This window comes from Vespula vulgaris, chromosome 23 (assembly GCF_905475345.1).
Source record: "Vespula vulgaris chromosome 23, iyVesVulg1.1, whole genome shotgun sequence".
NCBI lineage: Eukaryota > Metazoa > Arthropoda > Insecta > Hymenoptera > Vespidae > Vespula > Vespula vulgaris.
Window position 1 is genome coordinate 2,254 of NC_066608.1, and position 23,384 is coordinate 25,637.

The 23,384-nt window shown below is 35.9% G+C and overlaps 2 protein-coding genes across 21 annotated transcripts; one reads left to right on the forward strand and one right to left on the reverse strand.

The window, feature by feature from the left end:
- Window positions 1–4,460: 4,460 nt before the first annotated feature.
- LOC127071810 (calcium homeostasis endoplasmic reticulum protein) lies at window positions 4,461–21,044 on the reverse strand. Of its 19 annotated transcripts, none has more exons than XM_051011502.1 (20): window positions 20,880–21,044; window positions 20,342–20,512; window positions 18,937–19,600; window positions 18,791–18,862; window positions 17,959–18,355; window positions 17,475–17,878; window positions 17,014–17,379; window positions 15,174–16,870; window positions 14,801–14,918; window positions 11,568–11,653; window positions 11,245–11,395; window positions 10,383–10,462; window positions 9,481–10,300; window positions 8,933–9,077; window positions 8,674–8,753; window positions 7,772–8,591; window positions 7,258–7,395; window positions 6,997–7,079; window positions 5,851–6,898; window positions 4,461–5,757 (listed from the first exon to the last, which is right to left on the reverse strand). In XM_051011502.1, exons 1-8 carry the CDS (start codon window positions 20,896–20,898, stop codon window positions 16,576–16,578), a joined length of 2,388 nt encoding a protein of 795 aa, XP_050867459.1. In that variant the 5' UTR covers window positions 20,899–21,044; the 3' UTR covers window positions 4,461–5,757; window positions 5,851–6,898; window positions 6,997–7,079; window positions 7,258–7,395; window positions 7,772–8,591; window positions 8,674–8,753; window positions 8,933–9,077; window positions 9,481–10,300; window positions 10,383–10,462; window positions 11,245–11,395; window positions 11,568–11,653; window positions 14,801–14,918; window positions 15,174–16,575. The 19 variants fall into 19 exon arrangements, 13 of the variants coding, with proteins under 13 accessions (XP_050867459.1, XP_050867462.1, XP_050867457.1 ...); XM_051011505.1 differs by having other exon boundaries at window positions 5,851–6,536; window positions 6,647–6,898; window positions 14,801–16,870; XM_051011500.1 differs by having other exon boundaries at window positions 5,851–6,536; window positions 6,613–6,898; window positions 14,801–16,870.
- Window positions 21,045–21,078: 34 nt separating this feature from the next.
- LOC127071814 (eukaryotic translation initiation factor 3 subunit G) lies at window positions 21,079–23,112 on the forward strand. 2 transcript variants are annotated; one of them, XM_051011517.1, is made up of 3 exons: window positions 21,079–21,237; window positions 21,597–22,046; window positions 22,121–23,112. In XM_051011517.1, exons 2-3 carry the CDS (start codon window positions 21,599–21,601, stop codon window positions 22,531–22,533), a joined length of 861 nt encoding a protein of 286 aa, XP_050867474.1. In that variant the 5' UTR covers window positions 21,079–21,237; window positions 21,597–21,598; the 3' UTR covers window positions 22,534–23,112. The 2 variants fall into 2 exon arrangements, with proteins under 2 accessions (XP_050867474.1, XP_050867475.1); XM_051011518.1 differs by lacking the exon at window positions 21,079–21,237 and adding an exon at window positions 21,356–21,516.
- The last annotated feature ends 272 nt before the right edge of the window (window positions 23,113–23,384 follow it).

Genomic DNA, 23,384 nt, shown 5'->3' on the forward strand with positions numbered 1-23,384 from the left:
AAAATCGACAAGCATTTTGACAAGTATTAGGTAGAAACAAATTTATTCGCTTATGCGGACACTATGACGTTACGCCTGACGCTCGGAGGCCACCTAAATACGTTCTAGGATTGACGACAAATCTATGAGGATATACAGAAATGCTGCACTTTATGAAGACGCTGGTCGTTACTTGATTCGTAGGAAATAACGAATATGCCCCTGGGATTATGCAACCATGTTGTCGTTTAAGTAACCTCTCTAGAATCTAGGGAAATAAGATGGGTAACCTAGAAATTACGTCGGTATATTAGTAATTATTGAAGACAGATATTACATAAGAATAAAAAATAAAGCACAAATACTTACTTCAAATCGCCAGTCGGATAAGCCAAAATCTGTAAGGGTTACCCAGAAACGATGAGCTTTATAAAGATGCTGGTAGTTCGTATAGTCTACGTAAATAATGCAACCGCCTCAGGGACTATTCAAAAATGCTATCGACTAAATAACCTCGTTAATATCTAGAATTAATAAGCTGATCGTTACAGATATCCTGGAAATAACACGGTCATCTAGGAGTTAGGAAAAATCGACATCCATTACGGAAAAACAATATACTTGAGCGAAATCACGAGATGGTAATGCGGAAAAAAATGAGATTACGGAGAAAGCTCGGAGGACAAAAATATCGTTTAAGTAACCTCGCTAGTATCTAAGAAAATAACCTGGGTATTGCTGATAAACCTAGGAACTACGTCGGTACGTTAGGAATTATTGAAAAACCGAGGGATTACCTAAAAAGAAAACGGACAAATACTTCTAATCACCGGATGGTAAAGCGAAGACAGTGGGGTTATGTCCCACGCTGTAGATTGCGTACTTAGATTTTTGTAAAATCTGTAGGTTACGCAGAAATGCCGGACTTTATGAAAATGCTAGTAGTTACGCAAATTCGTCGGATATAACGAGTGCCCCGCGGATTATGCAAAAAAAAAATGCAGTCGATAAAATAACCTCGGTAATATCTTCGATTAATAAGCCGACAGTTGTAAATACACGGGAACTACACGGTCATCTACGAGTTATCGAAAACCGACAGGAATTTACACAAGTATTACGTACAAAGGCAAGTACTTACGCGAAATCACAGGGTGGTAACGCGGAAACAATCGGATTACGCCGCATTCTCGGAGGCTACCTAATACGCCCTATTACCGACGCCAAATCTACAAGGATTACACAGAAACGCTGCATTTCCTGAAAACCCTAGTATTTACGCAGATTCGTCGGAAATAACGCGAGTGCCCCTCAGATTATGCAAAAAAAAATGCAGTCGATCATATAACCTCGGTAATATCTTCGATTAATAAGCCGACAGTTGTAAATACACGGGAACTACACGGTCATCCACGAGTTATCGAAAACCGACAGGAATTTACACAAGTATTACGTACAAAGGCAAGTACTTACGCGAAATCACAGGGTGGTAACGCGGAAACAATCGGATTACGCCGCATTCTCGGAGGCTACCTAATACGCCCTATTACCGACGCCAAATCTACAAGGATTACACAGAAACGCTGCATTTCCTGAAAACCCTAGTATTTACGCAGATTCGTCGGAAATAACGCGAGTGCCCCACAGATTATGCAAAAAAAAATGCAGTCGATCATATAACCTCGGTAATATCTTCGATTAATAAGCCGACAGTTGTAAATACACGGGAACTACACGGTCATCCACGAGTTATCGAAAACCGACAGGAATTTACACAAGTATTACGTATAAATGCAAGTACTTACGCGAAATCACAGGGTGGTAACGCGGAAACAATCGGATTACGCCGCATTCTCGGAGGCTACCTAAATACGCCCTATTACCGACGCCAAATCTACAAGGATTACACAGAAACGCTGCATTTCCTGAAAACCCTAGTATTTACGCAGATTCGTCGGAAATAACGCGAGTGCCCCACAGATTATGCAAAAAAAAAAAATGCAGTCGATCATATAACCTCGGTAATATCTTCGATTAATAAGCCGACAGTTGTAAGTACACGGGAACTACACGGTCATCCACGAGTTATCGAAAACCGACAGGAATTTACACAAGTATTACGTATAAATGCAAGTACTTACGCGAAATCACAGGGTGGTAACGCGGAAACAATCGGATTACGCCGCATTCTCGGAGGCTACCTAAATACGCCCTATTACCGACGCCAAATCTACAAGGATTACACAGAAACGCTGCATTTCCTGAAAACCCTAGTATTTACGCAGATTCTTCGGAAATAACGCGAGTGCCCCACAGATTATGCAAAAAAAAAATGCAGTCGATCATATAACCTCGGTAATATCTTCGATTAATAAGCCGACAGTTGTAAATACACGGGAACTACAAGGTCATCCACGAGTTATCGAAAACCGACAGGAATTTACACAAGTATTACGTATAAATGCAAGTACTTACGCGAAATCACAGGGTGGTAACGCGGAAACAATCGGATTACGCCGCATTCTCGGAGGCTACCTAATACGCCCTATTACCGACGCCAAATCTACAAGGATTACACAGAAACGCTGCATTTCCTGAAAACCCTAGTACTTACGCAGATTCTTCGGAAATAACGCGAGTGCCCCACAGATTATGCAAAATAAATGCAGTCGATCATATAACCTCGGTAATATCTTCGATTAATAAGCTGATAGTTGCAGATACACATGAAAGTACACGGTCATCTACGAGTAAAACCGTAGTATTTACGTAGATTCGTCGGATCTAACGAGTGCCCTACGAATTATAAAAAAGAAAAAAGAAAAAATGCTGTCGTTTCAATAACCTAGCTAGTATCTACGAAAATAAGCTGCTTAGAGTATTCTACGAATAACGCAGCTGTTAAGAATGTCAAAAAGAAAAACCTCCGACAAGCATTATGAAAAAAAGAAAAAAGTACTTTCGACAAATCTCGGGATCGTTATGTAAAAATACGCTACGTTACACTAGGGCTTTCAAATCGTGCAAAGGTTTCGCAAAATCGCTTGGCGTTGTAAAGAAGTTGGACATTGCAACGATTCATCGGAAGTGCCCCTGGGACTATGCAAATATTCTGTCGGGTAAGTAACCCATCCAGTATCATGGAAAATAAGCTAGGGCTCTAAATACCCTCCAAATTACTATATACGCGAAGAATTACGCGACGAATAGAGATCACGTTAAAAAAAAAATACGGTCGATAACTAAGTGATAATGTGGAAACGTTAGAGTTAAGTAGACACGCTAAAATGAAGCTAAATACACGCCACGGTTTAAACAGAGACGTTAGGCTATATAAAAACGCGGATTCTTCGTATAAAACGAAAATATCCCGAACTATGAAAAAAAAAAATGCCGCAGTTTAAATAACTTCGCTGGTACCTAGGAAAATAAGCTGCGGGTTGCAGATACTATGCAATTTACGCAACACGCGTAAAATTACGGAACGAACATAAAGGCATTAAGTGAGAAAAATACTTACTGCAAATCGTTGGGTCGCGTCTGGATTACACCGAAGTTAGACCACAGAAGTTCGGCTGAATACACGCAAAGGTTTACACAAAATTTGTAAGGATTATATAGATACGCTGGGCTTCATACAAAAAATAAAGAAAAACTACTGATTACGCGCATTCGTTTAAAACGACGCAATGCCCTTAACATTATGCAAAAAAAATACTATCGCTTCAGTAATCTCGATAGTATGTAGGTAAATAAATAACTCCGAGGTTGCAGATAACCTGAAAAAGACAAAACTCTGGGTGTCCACGTTGGACGTTGCGAAAAATCGATAGGACTTACGTGTAAAAAAACCATACCTTGCCAAATGGATACTTACGCCAAACCACGTAGTCGGCGAAATCGCTGGGTTGCGTCTGGCAGAGCCAGAGAATTTACCTAAATAAGGGTTAGGGGTTTACGCAATATTTCTAAGGGTTACGCCAATCTGTTCGGAATTACGCAATACGCTTAATTACGCACGAATGGATTCACGGTAGTTGAAACGCTCTACCATGCCCTAAAATTTCCGGTACACGCGTTGGACCGCGTTGAACCGCGCTAAACCTAGATCATTTTTATTTTTTGTCGTTTTACAATCATTTAAGCAATGTACGCTACATATGTACGCTCGGTAGTATCAAACTAATATTTACAGAATACAACCCCGCCGCTCAAGCTTTATACCGCTCGTAGTACGTAGAAAATAATTTTAATCGAACGTTTCGCAGAACAGAAATCTGCTTACATACTGCCTTCCTTTTTTTTCGACGCTTTCTTATTACAATGATAAAAATAATATTTTTTCTTTTTTAGTATATGAGCATTTCAATTATTCGCGAAGCTGGGGTCACGCGATATCCTAAGAATTGTCTAAAAAGATGTTTCTTGTTACGGATAAATACTGGACGACGGTTTTCGATACGCCCAACGGTGGTCTAAAATTCTCTTAACGCATCAAATTTATGTATGCTTTCTATCACTTTACAATTATTTAAACAATTTTACAATATACGTTTGTTCGGTATAAAATTATAATTAAACGATAATTCTCTCAACGCATCAGAATTTATGTATACTTTCTATTAGTTTAACTAATTATTTGAACATTCTATACTATACGTTTACTCGAGTTAAAATTATATTTAAATATTTTTCTCAACGCACCATTGTTTATATACGCTTCTTATCACTATACAATTATTTAAACGGTTTACAATATAAGTTTGTTCGATATAAAATTATACTTAAATAATAGTTTTCTTAACGCACCCAAGTTTATGTATGCTTTCTATCACTTTACAATTATTTAAAGAATCTATAATATACGATTGGTCGATATAAAATAAGATTTAAACAATAATACAACCGCTTAAACGTTGCACCGCACGTAATATCTTGTGAAGTATAAAACAATTTTATGTTAACATTCCGGAAAGAAAAAATCAACTGATGTACTACCTTCCAATTGAAGTTTCATTTTTTCAACGCTCTATAAACTCCAACAATATTATAACAATGATTCTAACAAATTTGTTTCTATCTTGTAATTTTTCGTAAAACATCGTAATTATGCGCAAGACTAAAGCAGGGGAATCGTTTGAAATGCTGGTGGTTACGCAAAACGCTGAGAATTGAACAGAATACGACGTTAGGGATTGCGCAGGTACGCTGAGGGTGTCGCAGAAACGCTCAGGGTATCATGCAAGATCGCTTAGGGTATCCAAGGTACGCTCAAGGTAGTGTCCCAGAAACGCTCGGGGTGTCGCAGAAACGCTCGGGGTGTCGCAGAAACGCTCGGGGTGTCGCAGAAACGCTCGGGGTGTCGCAGAAACGCTCGGGGTGTCGCAGAAACGCTCGGGGTGTCGCAGAAACGCTCAGGGTGTCGCAGAAACGCTCAGGGTGTCGCAGAAACGCTCAGGGTGTCGCAGAAACGCTCCAGGTGTCGCAGAAATGCTCAGGGTGTCACGCAGAAACGCTTAGGGGTGCGCAAAATCGCCGAGAATTACGTAGAACGTTGGAGCTTAAGCAGATTTAAAGAAGCAATACGCACGAAGGAGAGGCGAGTCTTCTTTCGGTTCGGTAAAATGAAGGAAGCGTTGTTTTCGTGCTGATTTTAACCCAATGGAAGATTCTTCAAGATTCCATCCTTCGTTATTGCTTCCATCGCATCTTCCTGGCTCCTTTCCTTTCCTCTCTCATCTTCATATTCATGATAGATCCTAGAGGAAGGAGGCTTTCCTATTTTAGGAAAATAATAAAAATGCAGTATTGAAACCTATAATAAAGTACATGGCGATAAAAAATACTAAAATATCATTAAACAATGCTAACCGTGAGTCGCAATTTTACAAAGACCATTTCCAACTAGAGCGTTGAATTGTTCTTTTATCCGTATCCAAACAGTAGAACGAAATTACAACATAGGCTTCCTAAAAGAAAAAAAAAAAATTAACAAAGTTAATAAAAATAGTGTTATAATAAAAATATCAAAATGTTAAGTATTCCTCATCAGACAAGAGAATAAAGAACCATCTTGCTCTAACGAGCGTGATACTTAGGAACTGCTATCCGGGAATCCACGACCCAATTAACACATATATTTCGATTTAAGCAGTGTTCGTTCTGTCGTATACTATCGACGAAAAGCCTATCGTTTCTATTTCGCAGCGATATTTCAAGAGAGACCATATGATTCGTTGAAATAGTGTTATTTAAGACGCGTTCGCTTACATAGATTTTTTCATCGATTAAAGAAATGAAGTTACGATAACGTTATCCAACTTGAATAAACTTTGAATTATCAGCTACTCGATGTATATTAAATGAAAAATGTAATCGGAAGAAAAATATACTCCGATGTAAAAGTATCGTTAATAGAACACTGTTTAATCGAAGAATGAATGTGTAAACAGATGTCAATTCTGTTCGACTGTAACTAAATTCACCATGCTTATTTCAAGGAACACGGGCCACGATGCATTGTTAACAATAACGGACGAAATCGCAATGCCTATACCCTGAAAAAATAAATGTAGAATTAGCTAAACGTTATCGTAAAGGGTAACGTGAAAATAAATAATAATATATGTCAACTATTGCTTATCAGTTGTCGTCCTGTGTCCAATACCATTGCTTATCATAGATAAGTAAAACTGATGACGAAAATTTTGAACTTCATACTTCTTTCTTTCTATCATCGAAAATAATGATTCCTTAGCTGGTTGTTAGATCAAGGAACGCTTCCTTCCACGATTTAAGTAGCGTTCGTACTGTCAAGATGTCAATTCTGTTCGAATGTAACTAAATTCATCTTGCTTATTTTTAAGAAAACTAGCCACGATGTAATGTCAACAATAACGAAAGAAATCACGTCTACATCCTGAAAAAGTAGATATAGAATTAAGTAAACGTTCTAATAAATATTATACTAAATATTATAGTGACAATAAATAACTATTTTTTTCAACTAACGCTTACCAGTCGTTGTGTGTCGAACACCATTTATTATTGTAAATAAGTAAAATTGATGACGAAAATCTGGACGTCATACCTCTTCCATTCTATAATTGAAAGTAACGATGACTTAGATGGTTATGTTACGTTAAGGAACGTAGTAAAATATGTTATATTTCGTAATTGAGCGTGATCGATGTTAATAAATTTACCAGCGAAAATTGTTTTCGATATTCTAGCGGTATATAACATAGGAGTGTACGTTAAATAAAATATTCCAATTACCTGCAATCAACGTGAGAAAAAAGCTTGGTCGTAACACGTGCCAATAATTATTCAAAATGGTGGATTCTAAGGCAGCAAGGGAGCTGTGGACCGCCGCGCTTGCGCATTACGTCACCTTTGCAATGGCTTCCCCACGTGCTTGTAACATTTCGATCCATTTGTACGAAAATATCGGAATATTAAAAATATGATATAAATTTTTCAATTTAATATCTCTCAAAATAAAGCTCCTAAACGTGAAAACTATAATTTTAAGGAAAATGTACATAAGCCTGCATGCAATTACATATTTCTCCTAGATCATTTCTATATAATATCTTGTAGAATTTCTTCTAAGATCATATCTAAGTAGAACGCAGGTCTGCACTATTAATGGTCGAAAAAAAGAAAAAAAGAAAAAAAAAAAGAATGAAATCAAGATCGGTTTTCTGAGAAACCCACAATAAAATAAACTGTAGAATACAAAACGAAATACAGCTGCAGTAAAAGTATGAATAATTCAAAAATATCTTACGGCTAAAGAACTGTCAACCGCATTACAGCAATCAGGAAACGATCCGTCGAATGATACATCCACTCCGTGATTTAAGCAGTATTCGTTCTGTCATGTACTATCAACGAAAAGTCTACAATTTTTATTTCGCAGTGATATTCCAAGACGGACGACGACTCGTTAAAATAATGTAGATTAAGCGCGTTCGCGTACATAGATTTTCCCATCGATCGTCCTCGACGTGAGATCAATTAACGACATCTGAAGCAGGTCTAAAAAATAAGGAGGAGAGTAGAATGTCCTCGGTTATTTTATAATGCTGGACGAAGGCAGAGCAACCAGCGTAAATGCACAGAAAATGGTACGAGACAAATCTCGACCATAAACAAGTGCTCGATAAAAAGTGGGTTGCGTCTAGAAAGATTCAACTGCGCGGTGACGACCGTGCACAACTCCTCCCTATCCTGATGATGTCGATTATTAATCACATGACGACGATGAAGGTTGAAAGAATCCATATAAAATTCACTAATGTAAAATTAAAGAAATAATGTTACATCAACGTTAATCAATTTGAATGAATTCCGAATTATCAACTATTCCACGTATATAAAACGCACTTCCCAAAAAATGTACAATCGAACAAAAAATATACTCTGACGGCAAATTACTAAAAGAAGTTTCGCTGAAAGAACACTGCTTAATCGAAGAATGAATGTATAAACTTAAACGGAAGACGTCTACTTTGTTGAACTCTAGCCAAATCAATCTTGCTTCTTTCTAGGAACATGGGCCACACTGTGTTGTTAACGCTGACGAACAAATTTACAGAATCTACGCCCTGAAAAGGTAAATATAGAATTAACTAAACGTTCCCAAAAAGATTACAGTGACAATAGCAATATTTTTTAACTACTGCGCACCACTCGTCGTCCTGTATCGAATATCACTTCTTATCGTACGTAAGTAAAATTGATAATCCGAACATCGTACCTCTTCCATCCTATAATCGAAAGAACGATGGCTTAGATAATTATGTTAGGTTAAGGAACGCAGTAGAATAAGTTATATTTCGCAATTGAACGTGATCGATGTTAATAAATTCACTTGTGGAAATCGCGTTTTCGACATTCGATCGGTACATAAAATTAGAGCGTACGTTAGATAAAATATTCTAATTACCTGCAAGAAAAAAGCTTGGTCATAACACGTGCCAATCATTATTCAAAATGGTGGATTCTGAGGCAGCAAGGAGGCTGTGGACCGCTGCGCTTGCGCATTACGTCACCTTTGCAATGGCTTCCCCACGTGCTTGTAACATTTCGATCTATTTGTACGAAAATATCGGAACATTAAAAATATGATATACGAATTTAAAAACTATCTAAATTGATATCCGACTACTCCATACTATGAAAATTAATCGTTTCAATTTAATATCTCTCAAAATAAAGCTCCTAAGCGTGAAAACTATATTTTTAAGGAAAATGTACATAAGCCTGCATGCAATTACATATTTCTCCTAGATCATTTCTATACAATATCTTGTAGAATTTCTTCTAAGATCATATCTAAGTAGAGTGCAGGTGTGCACTATTAATGGTTGAAAAAAAGAAAAAAAAATGAAATTAAGAGATCGGTTTTCTGAAAAACCCACAATAAAATAAACTGTAGAATACAAAACGAAATACAGCTGCAGTAAAAGTATGAATAATTCAAAAATATCTTACGGCTAAAGAACTGTCAACCGCATTACAGCAATCAGGAAACGACCCGTCGAATGATACATCCACTCCGTGATTTAAGCAGTATTCGTTCTATCATGTACTATCAACGAAAAGTCTACAATTTTTATTTCGCAGTGATATTCCAAGACGGACGACGACTCGTTAAAATAATGTAGATTAAGCGCGTTCGCGTACATAGATTTTCCCATCGATCGTCCTCGACGTGAGATCAATTAACGACATCTGAAGCAGGTCTAAAAAATAAGGAGGAGAGTAGAATGTCCTCGGTTATTTTATAATGCTGGACGAAGGCAGAGCAACCAGCGTAAATGCACAGAAAATGGTACGAGACAAATCTCGACCATAAACAAGTGCTCGATAAAAAGTGGGTTGCGTCTAGAAAGATTCAACTGCGCGGTGACGACCGTGCACAACTCCTCCCTATCCTGATGATGTCGATTATTAATCACATGACGACGATGAAGGTTGAAAGAATCCATGTAAAATCCACTAATGTAAAATTAAAGAAATAATGTTACATCAACGTTAATCAATTTGAATGAATTCCGAATTATCAACTATTCCATGTATATAAAACGCACTTCCCAAAAAATGTACAATCGAACAAAAAATATACTCTGACGGCAAATTACTAAAAGAAGTTTCGCTGAAAGAACACTGCTTAATCGAAGAATGAATGTATAAACTTAAACGGAAGACGTCTACTCTGTTGAACTCTAGCCAAATCATTCTTGCTTCTTTCTAGGAACATGGGCCACACTGTGTTGTTAACGCTGACGAACAAATTTACAGAATCTACGCCCTGAAAAGGTAAATATAGAATTAACTAAACGTTCCCAAAAAGATTACAGTGACAATAGCAATATTTTTTAACTACTGCGCACCACTCGTCGTCCTGTATCGAATATCACTTCTTATCGTACGTAAGTAAAATTGATAATCCGAACATCGTACCTCTTCCATCCTATAATCGAAAGAACGATGGCTTAGATGATTATGTTAGGTTAAGGAACGCAGTAGAATAAGTTATATTTCGCAATTGAGCGTGATCGTTATTAATAAATTCACTCGCGGAAATCGCATTTTTGGTATTCGTCGCTATATAAAATCTGAGTGAACGTTAGATAAAATATTCTAATTAACTAATAATTCTAATTAACGAGAGGACGAAGCTCGAGTGCAACGCTTGGCACGAGACAATTTAGAATGGCGGATTAAGCGGCAGGAAGGAAGCTATGGACCGTCTCGCGTACGCGTTACGTCATCATTCCAATGGCTTCCCCGCGTGTTTGTTGTTTCGATCTATTTGTATGAGAATATCGAAGCGTTAAAAATATGATATACGAAATTAAAAACTATCTAAACGGATATCTTGTTATACCAAACTGTAAAAATTATTCGTTTCAATTTGACGCCTGTATAACTAAACGTTCATGTAGACTATTGCGACGATAAAAAATAATCTTTTTCAACTAACGCTTACCAGTCGTCGTTGTGTGTCGTACACCATTTATTATTGTAAATAAGTAAAATTGATGAGGAAAATGCGAACGTCGTAGCTCTTCCGTTGTACGATCGTAAATAATGATTGCTTATATGGTTATGTTAGGTTAAGGAACGCGGTACAATTTACGATTCGCAGTTGGGCGCGACCGATGTTAACAAATTTTATCGGAAAAATCGCGTTTTCGGCATTCGATCGGTATATAAAATAATGGTGCACGTTAAATAAAATATTTTAATTACCTGCAATTAACGAGAGGACGAAGCTTGGTTGGGACACGTGCCACGAACTGATTCAGAATGGCGGATTAAGCGGCAACAAGGAAGCTGTATCGTCGCGCATGCGCGTTACGTCAGCTTTGCAATGGCTTCCCCACGTGCTTGTTGTTTCGATCTATTTGTATAGAAATATCAAAACGTTAAAAATATGATATACGAAGCTAAAAACTATCGAAACGGATATCTTGCTACATAAAATAATGAAAATTAATCGTTACGATTTGATAAAATGTTCGAGTACGGATTACAGCGATAATAAATAAGAACCTTTTTCGACTAATGCTTACCACTCGTCGTCATGTGTCCAACACCATTTCTCATTGTAAATAAGTAAAATTGAAGACGAAAATCCAGACGTCGTACCTCTCCCATTCTATAATCGAAAGTAACGATGGCTTGTACGGTTGTTAGGTTAAGGAACGCGGTAGAATAAGTTATATTTCGTAGTCGAGCGTGATCGATGTTAATAAATTTACCCGCGGATATCGCTTTTTCGACGTTCGATCGGTACGTAAAATAATGGTACACGTTGAATAAACTATTCTAATTAACTGCAATTAACGAACGGACGAAGCTCTGTTGCGACGCGTGCCACGAAACGATTTGGAATGGCGGATTAGGCGGCAGGAAGGAAGCTATGGACCGTCGCGCGTACGCGTTACGTCATCTTTCCAATGGCTTCCCCGCGTGTTCGTTGTTTCGATCTATTTGTATGAGAATATCGAAACGTTAAAAATATGATATACGAAATTAAAAACTATCTAAACGGATATCTTGTTACACCAAACTGTAAAAATTATTCGTTTCAATTTGACGCCTGTATAACTAAACGTTCATGTAGCGACTATTGCGACCAGAAATGATAATCTTTTTCAACTAACGCTTACCAGTCGTCGTTATATGGCGAACGCCATTTATTATTGTAAATAAGTAAAATTGATGACGAAAATCCAGACGTCGTACCTCTCGCATTCTATCATCGAAAATAACGATGGCTTGTATGGTTGTTAGGTTAAGGAACGCAGTAGAATATATTTCGTAGTTGAGCGTGATCGATGTTAATAAATTCACCCGTGGAAATAGTGTTTTCGACGTTCGATCGATATACAAAATTAGAACGTACGTTAGATAAAATATTCCAATTAACTGCAATTAACGAGAGGACGAAGCTCGGTTGCGACGCGTGCCACGAACTAATTCGGAATGGCGGATTAAGCGGCAGGAAGGAAGCTATGGACCGTCCCGCGTACGCGTTACGTCATCTTTACAATGGCTTCCCCACGTGTTTGTTGTTTCGATCTGTTTGTATAATAATATGGAAACGTTAAAAATATGATATACGAAATTAAAAACTATCTAAACGGATATCTTGCTGCATCAAACTGTGAAAATTAATCATTTCGATTTGATATCTGTAGAAATAAAGTTCGTAAACGTGAAAATATATTTGTAAGGAAAATGTTCGTGCGCCCGCGTACGATTATTTTTCATATAAATGTATATTATTTTCGATGTTAGTACGAGGAAAGTATTGATTTTGAAGTTTCTGCTTTTAGAAAGAGAGAGAGTAACCATCCGATTCGTTCAAAGGTCCGTTTTTGTTGACAGTCCATTACTCGTTGTTTTATGTTTGTTTACGCCAACGATAAATACAGGTATAATTTTTTAACGATTTTGACGAACGAGATCGCTTTAAAGATGAATATTCGAGTGAGAATACGATTCTTCCGAACTTTCGAATACGCGCTTCGTTTTGTTTGAAAAAATCGTGTCAAAAAATGATGTTTTCTCAACGATAATTCACGCATAAAAGTAAAGGATAAGGTTAATTTTAAAATTAGATAGTTTAAATCGTCGTTATAGCAAAGTCTCGTTGTCTGTTTTTGAATACATACAAGAGGCTCTTTATGTAGATTCCTTTACCTATTGTTTCCGGCAAACAACGAAAGAAAAACCGGTCGAGCGTGATAAATTGTTGTTACTACGTGTGTATATATACGTCGTACGTGTATACAATTCGGAGAATTGGGGAAGTCTTGTAGTGAAAAGTATTTGTAAATAAACAAGGGACGATCGGAGAGATCAACCTAGGCACGATTTTCCCATATTCGTCGTCCTTACTAAGGCGTTGTTAGTACGCAGTATTCGTTCCTCTAAGCATCTCTCTGGACGTGTTTTATCTGGACGACGAACGAGTCTAACAACGCTTGCATCGTGTAAGTATCATATTTCTTAACTATTTCTCTTAACTTAATTTACATCGATAATCCAGTTGGCACTGGATATAGCTTCACTCGGAATGATAAAGATTATGCTAGTAATGAAATTCAAGTTGCAAGACATTCGTAACTTGGACTATCGCATACGCGCGTACATCATCTGTGCAATTCAAAGAGAGAGATGGAAACACGATATTATAATTGTTAAATTTATTATCGATTTTTAATGTATAGATTATAAATAAAAATGAAAAAGCTTTTATAATGAGGATTAATTTAAAAAATACTAAATGTGCTCTGTGTAATATATTTAAATTTCATAAAAAAATGAATATTTTATCCACTTAATTGTAATTGTGTATTTGATAAAAAGCAAAGAATAAAATATATTTAGTTTATGAATGATATTCGTGATCGTTTATCATGCACATAAATTTCCAACTATGTCCAGTTGACAATAGAAGAATTCGTAGTTCTAGGATGCAATTTATACGATTACATAAAACTTAACATCTTCGATTTTCAGTAAATATTTATCATTGAACGAAATAAAAGTCTTATGCCTCGATATTCCTTATTCCGATGATGTTCATTACTAATTACAAGTCAACAATAAATGTTGAAAGAAAACATTTATTGTTGAAACATTAAATTTATTACTGTAAAATTAAAGAAATAAAGTTGCAAGACTGCTATGAAAGTAGAATAAATTCAGAATCCTCAGCTATTCGACACTATGCTAATCCTCAACTATTCGATCAGTATTCGATAAAAAATGCATAACTGAAAGAAAAGTTTCGATAAAATAACACTGTTCAAACGAAGAAAGAATGTAGAAATTTAAAGAGCTGTGAATTCTGTTTAACTGTAACAAAATCCATCTTGCATATTTTTAAGTACATATGCCACAGTGTACTGTTAACGATAACGAACGAAATCATTATGCATACGTCCTGAAAAGATAAATATAGAATTAACTGAACGTTTTCGTAAAGGGTAAGAGGAAAATAAATAACAATATTTGTCAATTATTGCTTCCCAGTCGTCGTCCAGTGTCAAACATCATTTCTTATAGATAAATGAAACTGACGACGAAAATTCTGAACGTTGTACTTGCTTTATTCTATCATCAAAAATAACGGTTGCTTATATGGTTATATTAGGTTAAGGAACGCAGTGGACTAAGACATTTCGTAGTTAAGCGTGATCGATATTAATATATCCAATCGCGAAAATCAAGTTTTTGGCAATCGATTGGTATATAAAATAAGGATGTATGCTAGATAAAGTATTCTAATTACCTACAATAAACGAGAGAACGATGGGTAATTACGACACGTGCCATGAAATTACTCAAAATGGCGATTCCAGCGGTAGTAAGAAAACCAAGTGAACTGTCCCGCAGGTGCATCACGGTGCCTGTTGAATAAAATTCACAGAGGAAGATAGAAACGCAATATCATAATTGTTGGATCGATTTTTATGTGTAGATTATAAATAAAAGTAAAAAAAACTTTTATAATGAAGATTAATTTAAAAATACTACACGTGCTTTGTGCAATATATTTAAATTTCATAAAAAAATGAACAGTTTATACACTTAATTGTAATTATGTATTTAGTAAAAATTAAAGATTAAAATATAATTAGTTTACGATATTTATGATCGCTTACTGATCACATAAATTTCCAACGATGTCCAGTTGACGATAGAAGAATTCGTAGTTTAACGATGCGAAACGATTCAGACGATTATGTAAAACTTAATCTCTTTGATTTTTTTTAAGTATTTATTAATGAGTGAAATAAAAGTTTTATGCAAAGTACTAAAGGAGGTTATCGATTATGCGATATTCACTCTTGAAATCTCGCGCGCGTGTGTGTGTGTGTTTGTATGGATATATATATATAAATATATATATACACCACACATATACATACATATACACACACACATATATATATGTGTATATATATGTGTGTATTTAATATAATTAATATTTATTAACTTACTAAATACAAGTATATATACTTAGCGTCGAGTTTCATGCAGAATTGTCTCGTGTACTTGCTGCACGACAGTTGTACTCTCTCATACACGCTCATTAAGAGCGCAATTTTCTCGAGTAATGCTCAAGATAATTAACTTTTAGGCAGGGCAAATTGTAGAGTGGGGTTTTTACATATACATTCAGCATGTTGCTATAAAAACCTTTTCCTACGTGACTTTCCAGAGATCTCTTTCATTTAAATGTTCACATTTAAATACTAATTCTTTTTACGCCTAAAGTTAGGCTAATGAATGAATTATTTGAATTTCTTTTTAAAGAAATGTACAATGATAATACAATAATATATTAACAAATTCCTTTAAACTTCGAAATAAAGAAAAGACAATACGCACGCATATGTATTGCCAGCTTTTTTTCATTTCCATATAAATTTATGAATAATTATAAACCATTTGCCGCGTTGATATATGAAACTATTTCGTAACAGCCGACAGATAGACGGATAGAAATGATTTAGTCTACGAAAAAGATCGACACAATTTTTATGAAAATATACATATATACGCCACGCGCGCGCGTGTATGGCGTGCGTGGGTGTATGTGCGTGTGCGCGCGCGCGCGCACACACACACGCACACACACACACATTGATTTATGGTGAATTAAAATTCTTAAAATTAATCTAAAACATCTAGCTATCATTCGTAACTAAATCATAAAATCCTCCTATTCGGCTAGAATATATTGTAACGTAAAATATGTCGATTATTAATGTCAATATCTCGTAAAGATACGCGTAAAAGTAAATTAGTAGTTGCACGTGCACCAATAGGACCTAATATATGGACAAGTATATTGAAATTCAGCCCTCATAGGCAAAAAGTCGCAAAAATCGCTGAAAAATTGTGTCGATCGGTTTTCGGAGCAAGAGTAAATTCTCTCTCATCCTCGATAATAAGCCTATCTCTCACTTTGTCCTGATATCACCTCGTACATATACATATTTGTTTAATGTCATATATATATATATATACACACATATATATATATGCACACATATATATTCAGTCCCGTTCACCCCTTTCTTCGGCACGCTCTTCCGCTCTTGCTTTCATTCGAGTGATAAACGCCTGCCCCTTGCTCTTACGAAAATTTTCGTATGGATCGTTCAAATTGATGCCGACACCCTTGTATTGGTCGTTTTTATCTCGTATTTCACCGCCCGATATAGGTGCCTCAATACCTTGTTCGTTGGCACCTAGTCCAGCACCTCCCCAGCCCATTTTTTTTAGCAATTGGTGCCCCTTATTACTTTCATCCAAGCTTATTTCTTGCGGAGCTTTGCTATACGTCGATCCGCTAAAGAAAAAGTAATGAAATATGTATATAAAGTAATAAAAGTAATAAAATATGTATATAAATAACAAATTAGAGAGTCAATAGGAAATAAAATAATTTTCATCAATGAAAATAAAGTTTATCAAATGAAATTGATGACTTACAGAAAACTCGGAGGAGTTGGACTGCGATCTTGTCTGTCTAATCTCCTCTCTGGACTTCGATCCTTGTTACTGTTCCTTCTTCTACGACTTCTGGTATTATGATTACTGTTACGGCTATTACGTCTATGATTCGCTGTTGGTGATCGCGATCTACTTCTACCCCTCGATCTAGATCTCGATCTACTACGAGATTTGCTTCTGTAACGTTTCTTTGGTGGACTAGGACTTTTCGATCTTGGCCTTAAAATAGGTGACGGAGACTTGGACTTTTGTCTGATGCCAGCTACAATGTCTTCCTCCTTGCGTTTACGCGCAGAATTCTTTGCCTTATAATATTCGTAGAGACCAAGTTTCTCCCAACCATCGCTGATAAAATATAATAGATAATTAAATTAAGCCACAGAATACTACTAGCGCTTTGGTTATATATCGGATAAAATTATATATTATAACTTTTTCACCTATCTCTTGGTGAATCGTGATTTGGAGGTGCGTAAAATGCTTCTACGGCTGCAACCAATCGATCGCTTGGTGGTGCGGGCGGTGGAAGTCTGATGGCATCGGGATCCAAAGGTTTGTATTCTCCATCTTCCAGTTTAATGAGCGGGACCATCAAGCCTGCAGGCAACTCAAAGTAAGGCATGCTGGGCATTAGATCCTCGACAGACGGTTCGTGAATGACAGGAGGTGGGCCAAATCCTGGTGGAGGTTTAGAAAAATCTGGTAAAGGAACGTTCGCGAATGGCGGTGGTTCGTTTCCTGGTGGTACACCCCAACCAGGTGGAGGTTGGCTGAAGTTAACGTCACTACCCATCGGTCCGCTTGGGCCAGTATGATTAGGGGGTAATGACATGTTCTGTTGATTCTGCGAAAATTTCATAAGAATGTTACACAAATATTAATATCATAATCGATTGAAATGACAAAGTGAAACAAAACTAATACCATTTGCGGAGGTGGCGGAGGCGGTGCTTTAAGTTGCTGATCGATCGCTATTTTTTGTTGTTCGATATTTTGAATTTGTCTCAAAGCGTGTGTAACAAACGCTTGATGTTGCGCTTGATAATTATCGAATGTTTGCTTCGTAGAAGTTGTGATTGGAGTAATAGCACTTGCATGTTGCGATACCAAATTAGCTTGATATTCGGACCAAGATGCGCTCGGTTGTTTTAATTTATCTATAATCCCTTCGTCAAAGTAATTATTCTTCGATTCCCAAAGGCTTAACAATTTATTAAGCTTATTAAGTTGCTCTTCGGATGCAGCTAATGAAGTATTACAGAACATGGGAACAACAACACTTTCCATTGCCTTCCGAAGATCCATAGATTTTTTTCTAGCACTAAGAAATGTTATACGTTGCACACACACATAAACATAGGCGCGCGCGCGCGCGCGGGGGTATTTATCTATGTATATGTATGTATGTTGTGTTTTTATATATATATATATATATATATATATATATATATATATATATATAGACATAGACACACACATACATATTATTATAGAAATATTATACATTCGATATATACGCGTATTAAACAATTTCGCGATCTCGAGGTAGAACTAATAAAGATATCTATCCAATCGTAATAGTACATCTAATATTATTAATCAATTATCAAACACAAGCAGGAAACACAAAGTATAAAAAATATCTAATATTAATAAATATTATCATTTTCCATTTTTCTGATTAAATATATAGTTATTTAGTAATATAATATAAATAACAAATTTGTATTCTTATAAAAATTTTCCGTATACTCACCAATGATGTAAGACATCGTTTACCAAATATATAATGTGAAGCTTATGACTAAACGTTGATCCTTGGATAACTCTGAAATAGAAATATGCCGTGTAAGAATATATTTTCAAATTAAAAATCATGATTTAATGAAAATTCTACAATACTTTTTCAATAAATGGTCGGCGACCACTTGATTGCTTTGTGGTGTTACAGAATTTTGAAGGATCCAAGCTTTTCCCGCGCTTATGCTGTCTTTTGTGCAGCTATCAATAATAGGTTGCAGAACTGTATCAAATGCGGTAAGATCTGTGTTTGTGCTTTGAGCATTATTTTGCAAAGCTGTTTCCTGAGCTTGTCTGACAGCATCCTCTACTCTGCCTTGTTGTTGCGCCATCAATGCAGCATGTTGCGCAGCAAGATTTTGTTCCGATTGTCTAACTTGTTCCTGCAGAGTCGTTTGTTGTGACTGAAGGTTGGCCAGTTCTGTTTGAAGCCATGCTGGTGGGCCACCGATGTTAACAGCTGGTGTAACTCCACCCATAGGTGGGTTTACACCTCCCATGCCAGATGGTACCGATCCAATTGGTGGTCCAGTATTTGTTGGTCCTCCAATTTGTCCAGGTACTCCTGGTATCACCGTACCAGCCGAATTTCCCACAGGCCCTATTCCAACCACTGGATTTAATCCATTGTTCTGAGTATTTAGGCCAGACGTTAGATTGACGTTATTCAGTGGCTGCGTGGCGGTAGCGGCTGTTTGCTGCTGCTGCGAAACGTTTAAACGTGGGTCTGCATTTTGCATTGGATTTATTCCTTTTTGCTTTAAAACTGTAAACGAATGACGGTGGATTATTGTAAAATATTTGATTTCTTCAATTGTTATTGAAAAAGTATACAAATAGTCCAATTTCTGTTGTGTCTTATCTTTTACCAGTGCATAATAAAATTCTTGATAATATTAGAGAAGTATATCAGAAAATGCGGTAAGTCATATGGGAGCACTATATTCTTTCCCTGTTTTATATTTCTATATTACTAGGGTTTTACAGGGTATATTATGAGAAATGAATATGTCCCACATAGATTTAAGTGATACACTGACAATGTACTCCGTATTAGACAAGCTCCAGTAAGAATCTTAAAACTATGTCTTCTCAAAATCACCATTGTCGATGAATACAAGATGTCTTTAGTAAAAGCATTCCGTTTAACAAATAGTAATCCCAAAATCTTGAAACGGAGTGTTCACATTTGATGATAAATACTTTTGTACGATGAATTCAGAAATTTCCTTTCACCCGTATATCTTTTATTATTATTATTATTATTATTATTATTATTATTATTATTATTATTATTATTATTATTATTATTATGACTATTACTACTACTATTATTATTATTATTATTATTATTATTATTATTATTATTATTATTATTATTATTATTATCATTTATTTATTTCATATTATTTTATTCTATCTTTTTTTGTCAGTCATTCCTTGTTCGTTGAATAAAGCATAGCCTTTATGCTTCTCAATTGTTGTTAAGGGGCTGTATCCCACTTACTGGCTTGCTCTGTAGTCACTTTGTACTGATAGTAGTTGAAGTGCTCTCCGCCAAACAGGAAACCAAACTTAGGGTTGTCCTTCTGCTTATTTTTGGTCATCTGCTCGAATTCGGGTCCATTGCGGGCAACAAACTGTGCCAGTTTGTCAATGATGTTCCGTAATTCTGTATCTATATGTTATACGAAAACAAAAATAATTAGAAACATCGATTAATGCTTGACATAAGAGTCATTAAAAAGAAACAAAAGGAACGTGTTTAGAAATATAAAAGAATATTGTTTAAGTATATCCCTGTCCTAAAATGTGCCCATCGTAACCTGAAAATTTTGAATTGTTCATATTTAACACCACGTAAGGGTGACACATGACACATCGATCTACAGCTTTGAGCAAATAAAATGCTAAAAAATGATTAATTATAAATATCACGATTAATACGAAAACGGAGTACAAATCGTGCTTTCTTCTATTCAGGGAATATGCGGTATCGCGCTCAGAGGCCTGACTTTCCGCCGAGCCTAACAATTTTTAGTTACCTGCGGGCGCTTGGTCCATTATCGCGACTTCTTTCGAGTACTTTCACGTTAAATAACAGTTGTATGTTTTATAAAATTGGACCTTCTCTTTTGTATGATCGGAATTCGGCTCCGAAAAACATTATCTTTTCATAACCGACACAAGACGCTAGACGTCGCCATTATTAACCGATACTTTCTTGCTTGGCTATGGGTGGCGCTCTAATAACTGGACATTTCACACGCGGATATTCCACCATTTTTATAAGTTTCGCGTTTTCCGATTGACATACCGTTTGGTTCTTCTCAGTCTTTCAGTCATATTTCTATTCTAATCGTATCATATATTTTTGCCGATTTACAAGAAAACATTGCTAAGGTTACGTATCAATTCTCCAAGTATTCTTTTTATCTAGCATGAACTAATCTCACGTTATTCCGATACGCACGCGTCTTGTGCAACCTTGGGTGTAGTTTTAATTCCGCTATAATAATACTTATTACTCGTAATTATTGCGCATAGAGTAGAGTAGATTAAAGTAAAGTCGATAATATTATCGATGCTTCGAAAGAATGATTTTACAACGTCACACGTGGATACATACATGCATTTATGAATGTTAACCTAAATTCGTAAATAAAATTTTATCTGGCAGTTGTATATATCTTTGTATATATTAGCAATACAATTCATTGGCACATAATATTTGAATAATAATGACGATTTGTGTATTGCAGAAATGCCAGTAGCATCTGACATAAAGTCCAGTTGGGCGGATGAAGTCGAAGAAGAAGGAGGAGTATTGCCTCCACCTTCTGAGGTTTATGAGAATGGATTTAAGATACTTACAGAATACAAGTTTAATCAAGATAATAAGAAAGTAAAAGTTGTACGCACGTATAAAATAGAACGTCGTATAGTATCAAAAACTATAGCTGCCAGAAAGAATTGGGCCAAGTTTGGAGATTCCGTGGACGACAGGCCAGGTCCAAATCCTGCTACTACGGTTGGTGCCGAAGATGTGTTTATGCAATTTATATCTAGTAAAGAAGAAGAAAATAAAGTGGAAGAAGATACCCTTGATAAATTGAAAAATATGGGTGACAAAGGTGTTGTTAAATGTCGTAACTGTAACGGAGATCATTGGACCTCAAAGTGTCCATACAAAGATACTGTACTTGCCGGTGGTACGTATTCTTAGAGCTAGTTTTTATAGATTCCAAAAAGATAGATTTCAAACTGTAAGTATTATTATTTTTAGGAAAAGTTCCGGATGATAAGAAACCCCTTGCCAGCCCTGCTGTTCCTGGTGCAATAGCTGAATTGAAACCGCAAGGAAGTAAATATGTACCGCCGAGTATGCGAGATGGTGGAAATAAGCGCGGCGATGCGATGCAGATGCAGCGCAGGGACGACACCACAGCCATTCGTATTTCTAATTTGTCTCAAAGTACTACGGATGCAGATTTAGATGAACTTGTCAAACCTTTTGGAACAGTTGTAAAACAGTATTTAGCAAAGGAGAAACAAACTACTCTTTGCAAAGGATTCGCATACGTGCATTTCAAATATAGAGCAGAGGCTGCGAAAGCAATTGCTACTCTTGATGGTTATGGATATGATCATCTCATTCTAAGCGTAGAATGGTCCAAACCGCAGCAACAAAATAATTAATTCAATTTGATATGTAATAATAAGAGAAACAAGAGTTGTATTTACAGCAAAATGCTGGATTTAATGGGTGCATGGCTGTGCCAAGTTGCGGGGTCTCAGAACAAGTAGTGAATATTTTTATGGTATTCAATATTTTCCACTTTTACATTCGATATCTCAAAATGATATAACATATAGCGAAATTAATCTGTAATCTTACAAATTGGACTTTAATAAGCTAAAACCTATGTTATTTCTGATATTACGACTTGTCACAGATTTTCAATTTTCAAGACTCGGGTCAGTCATTTTTCTGTAAGAATCATGTTTCTTTTTTTTTGTTTTCTCTCTAAATTGTTTTATATTTAAAATTGATTTTAATAGAGAATATATGTACACGAGTCTTGATTATTACTATGCGTAAAATTAAAGATCGTTTAACAGCCGAATTATATTGACACTTTGTAATGTAGCAAGATGCATCTAAGATACCTACCCTTTTGTTCCAATATTGTCATCAGCGTTCGATCAAGTTCCAGTTACAATGTACATTTAACTTTTACTGCACATTGATTATTAAATAATTAGATACTTTACGAATCTGTTTATGAAGTTCATAGGGGACTAATTGTGTTAAATAATGCAGGTCTTTCCTTTCGTTTCTTTTTTTCTTTTTCTTTTTTCACTTTTATATTTAAAAGTGAAAGCACAACAAAAACAAATGCATAAGTATACTTGTCTATTTGAATAGTAGTAAAAGAAAATATTACATTGTTATAATAAATATGATTATCGAATGTTTAACTATTAAAATGCTACATTGCGTTGCTATAGATACGCTGTAAAAAGAAAAGAGAAGGATAAAAAGTAAA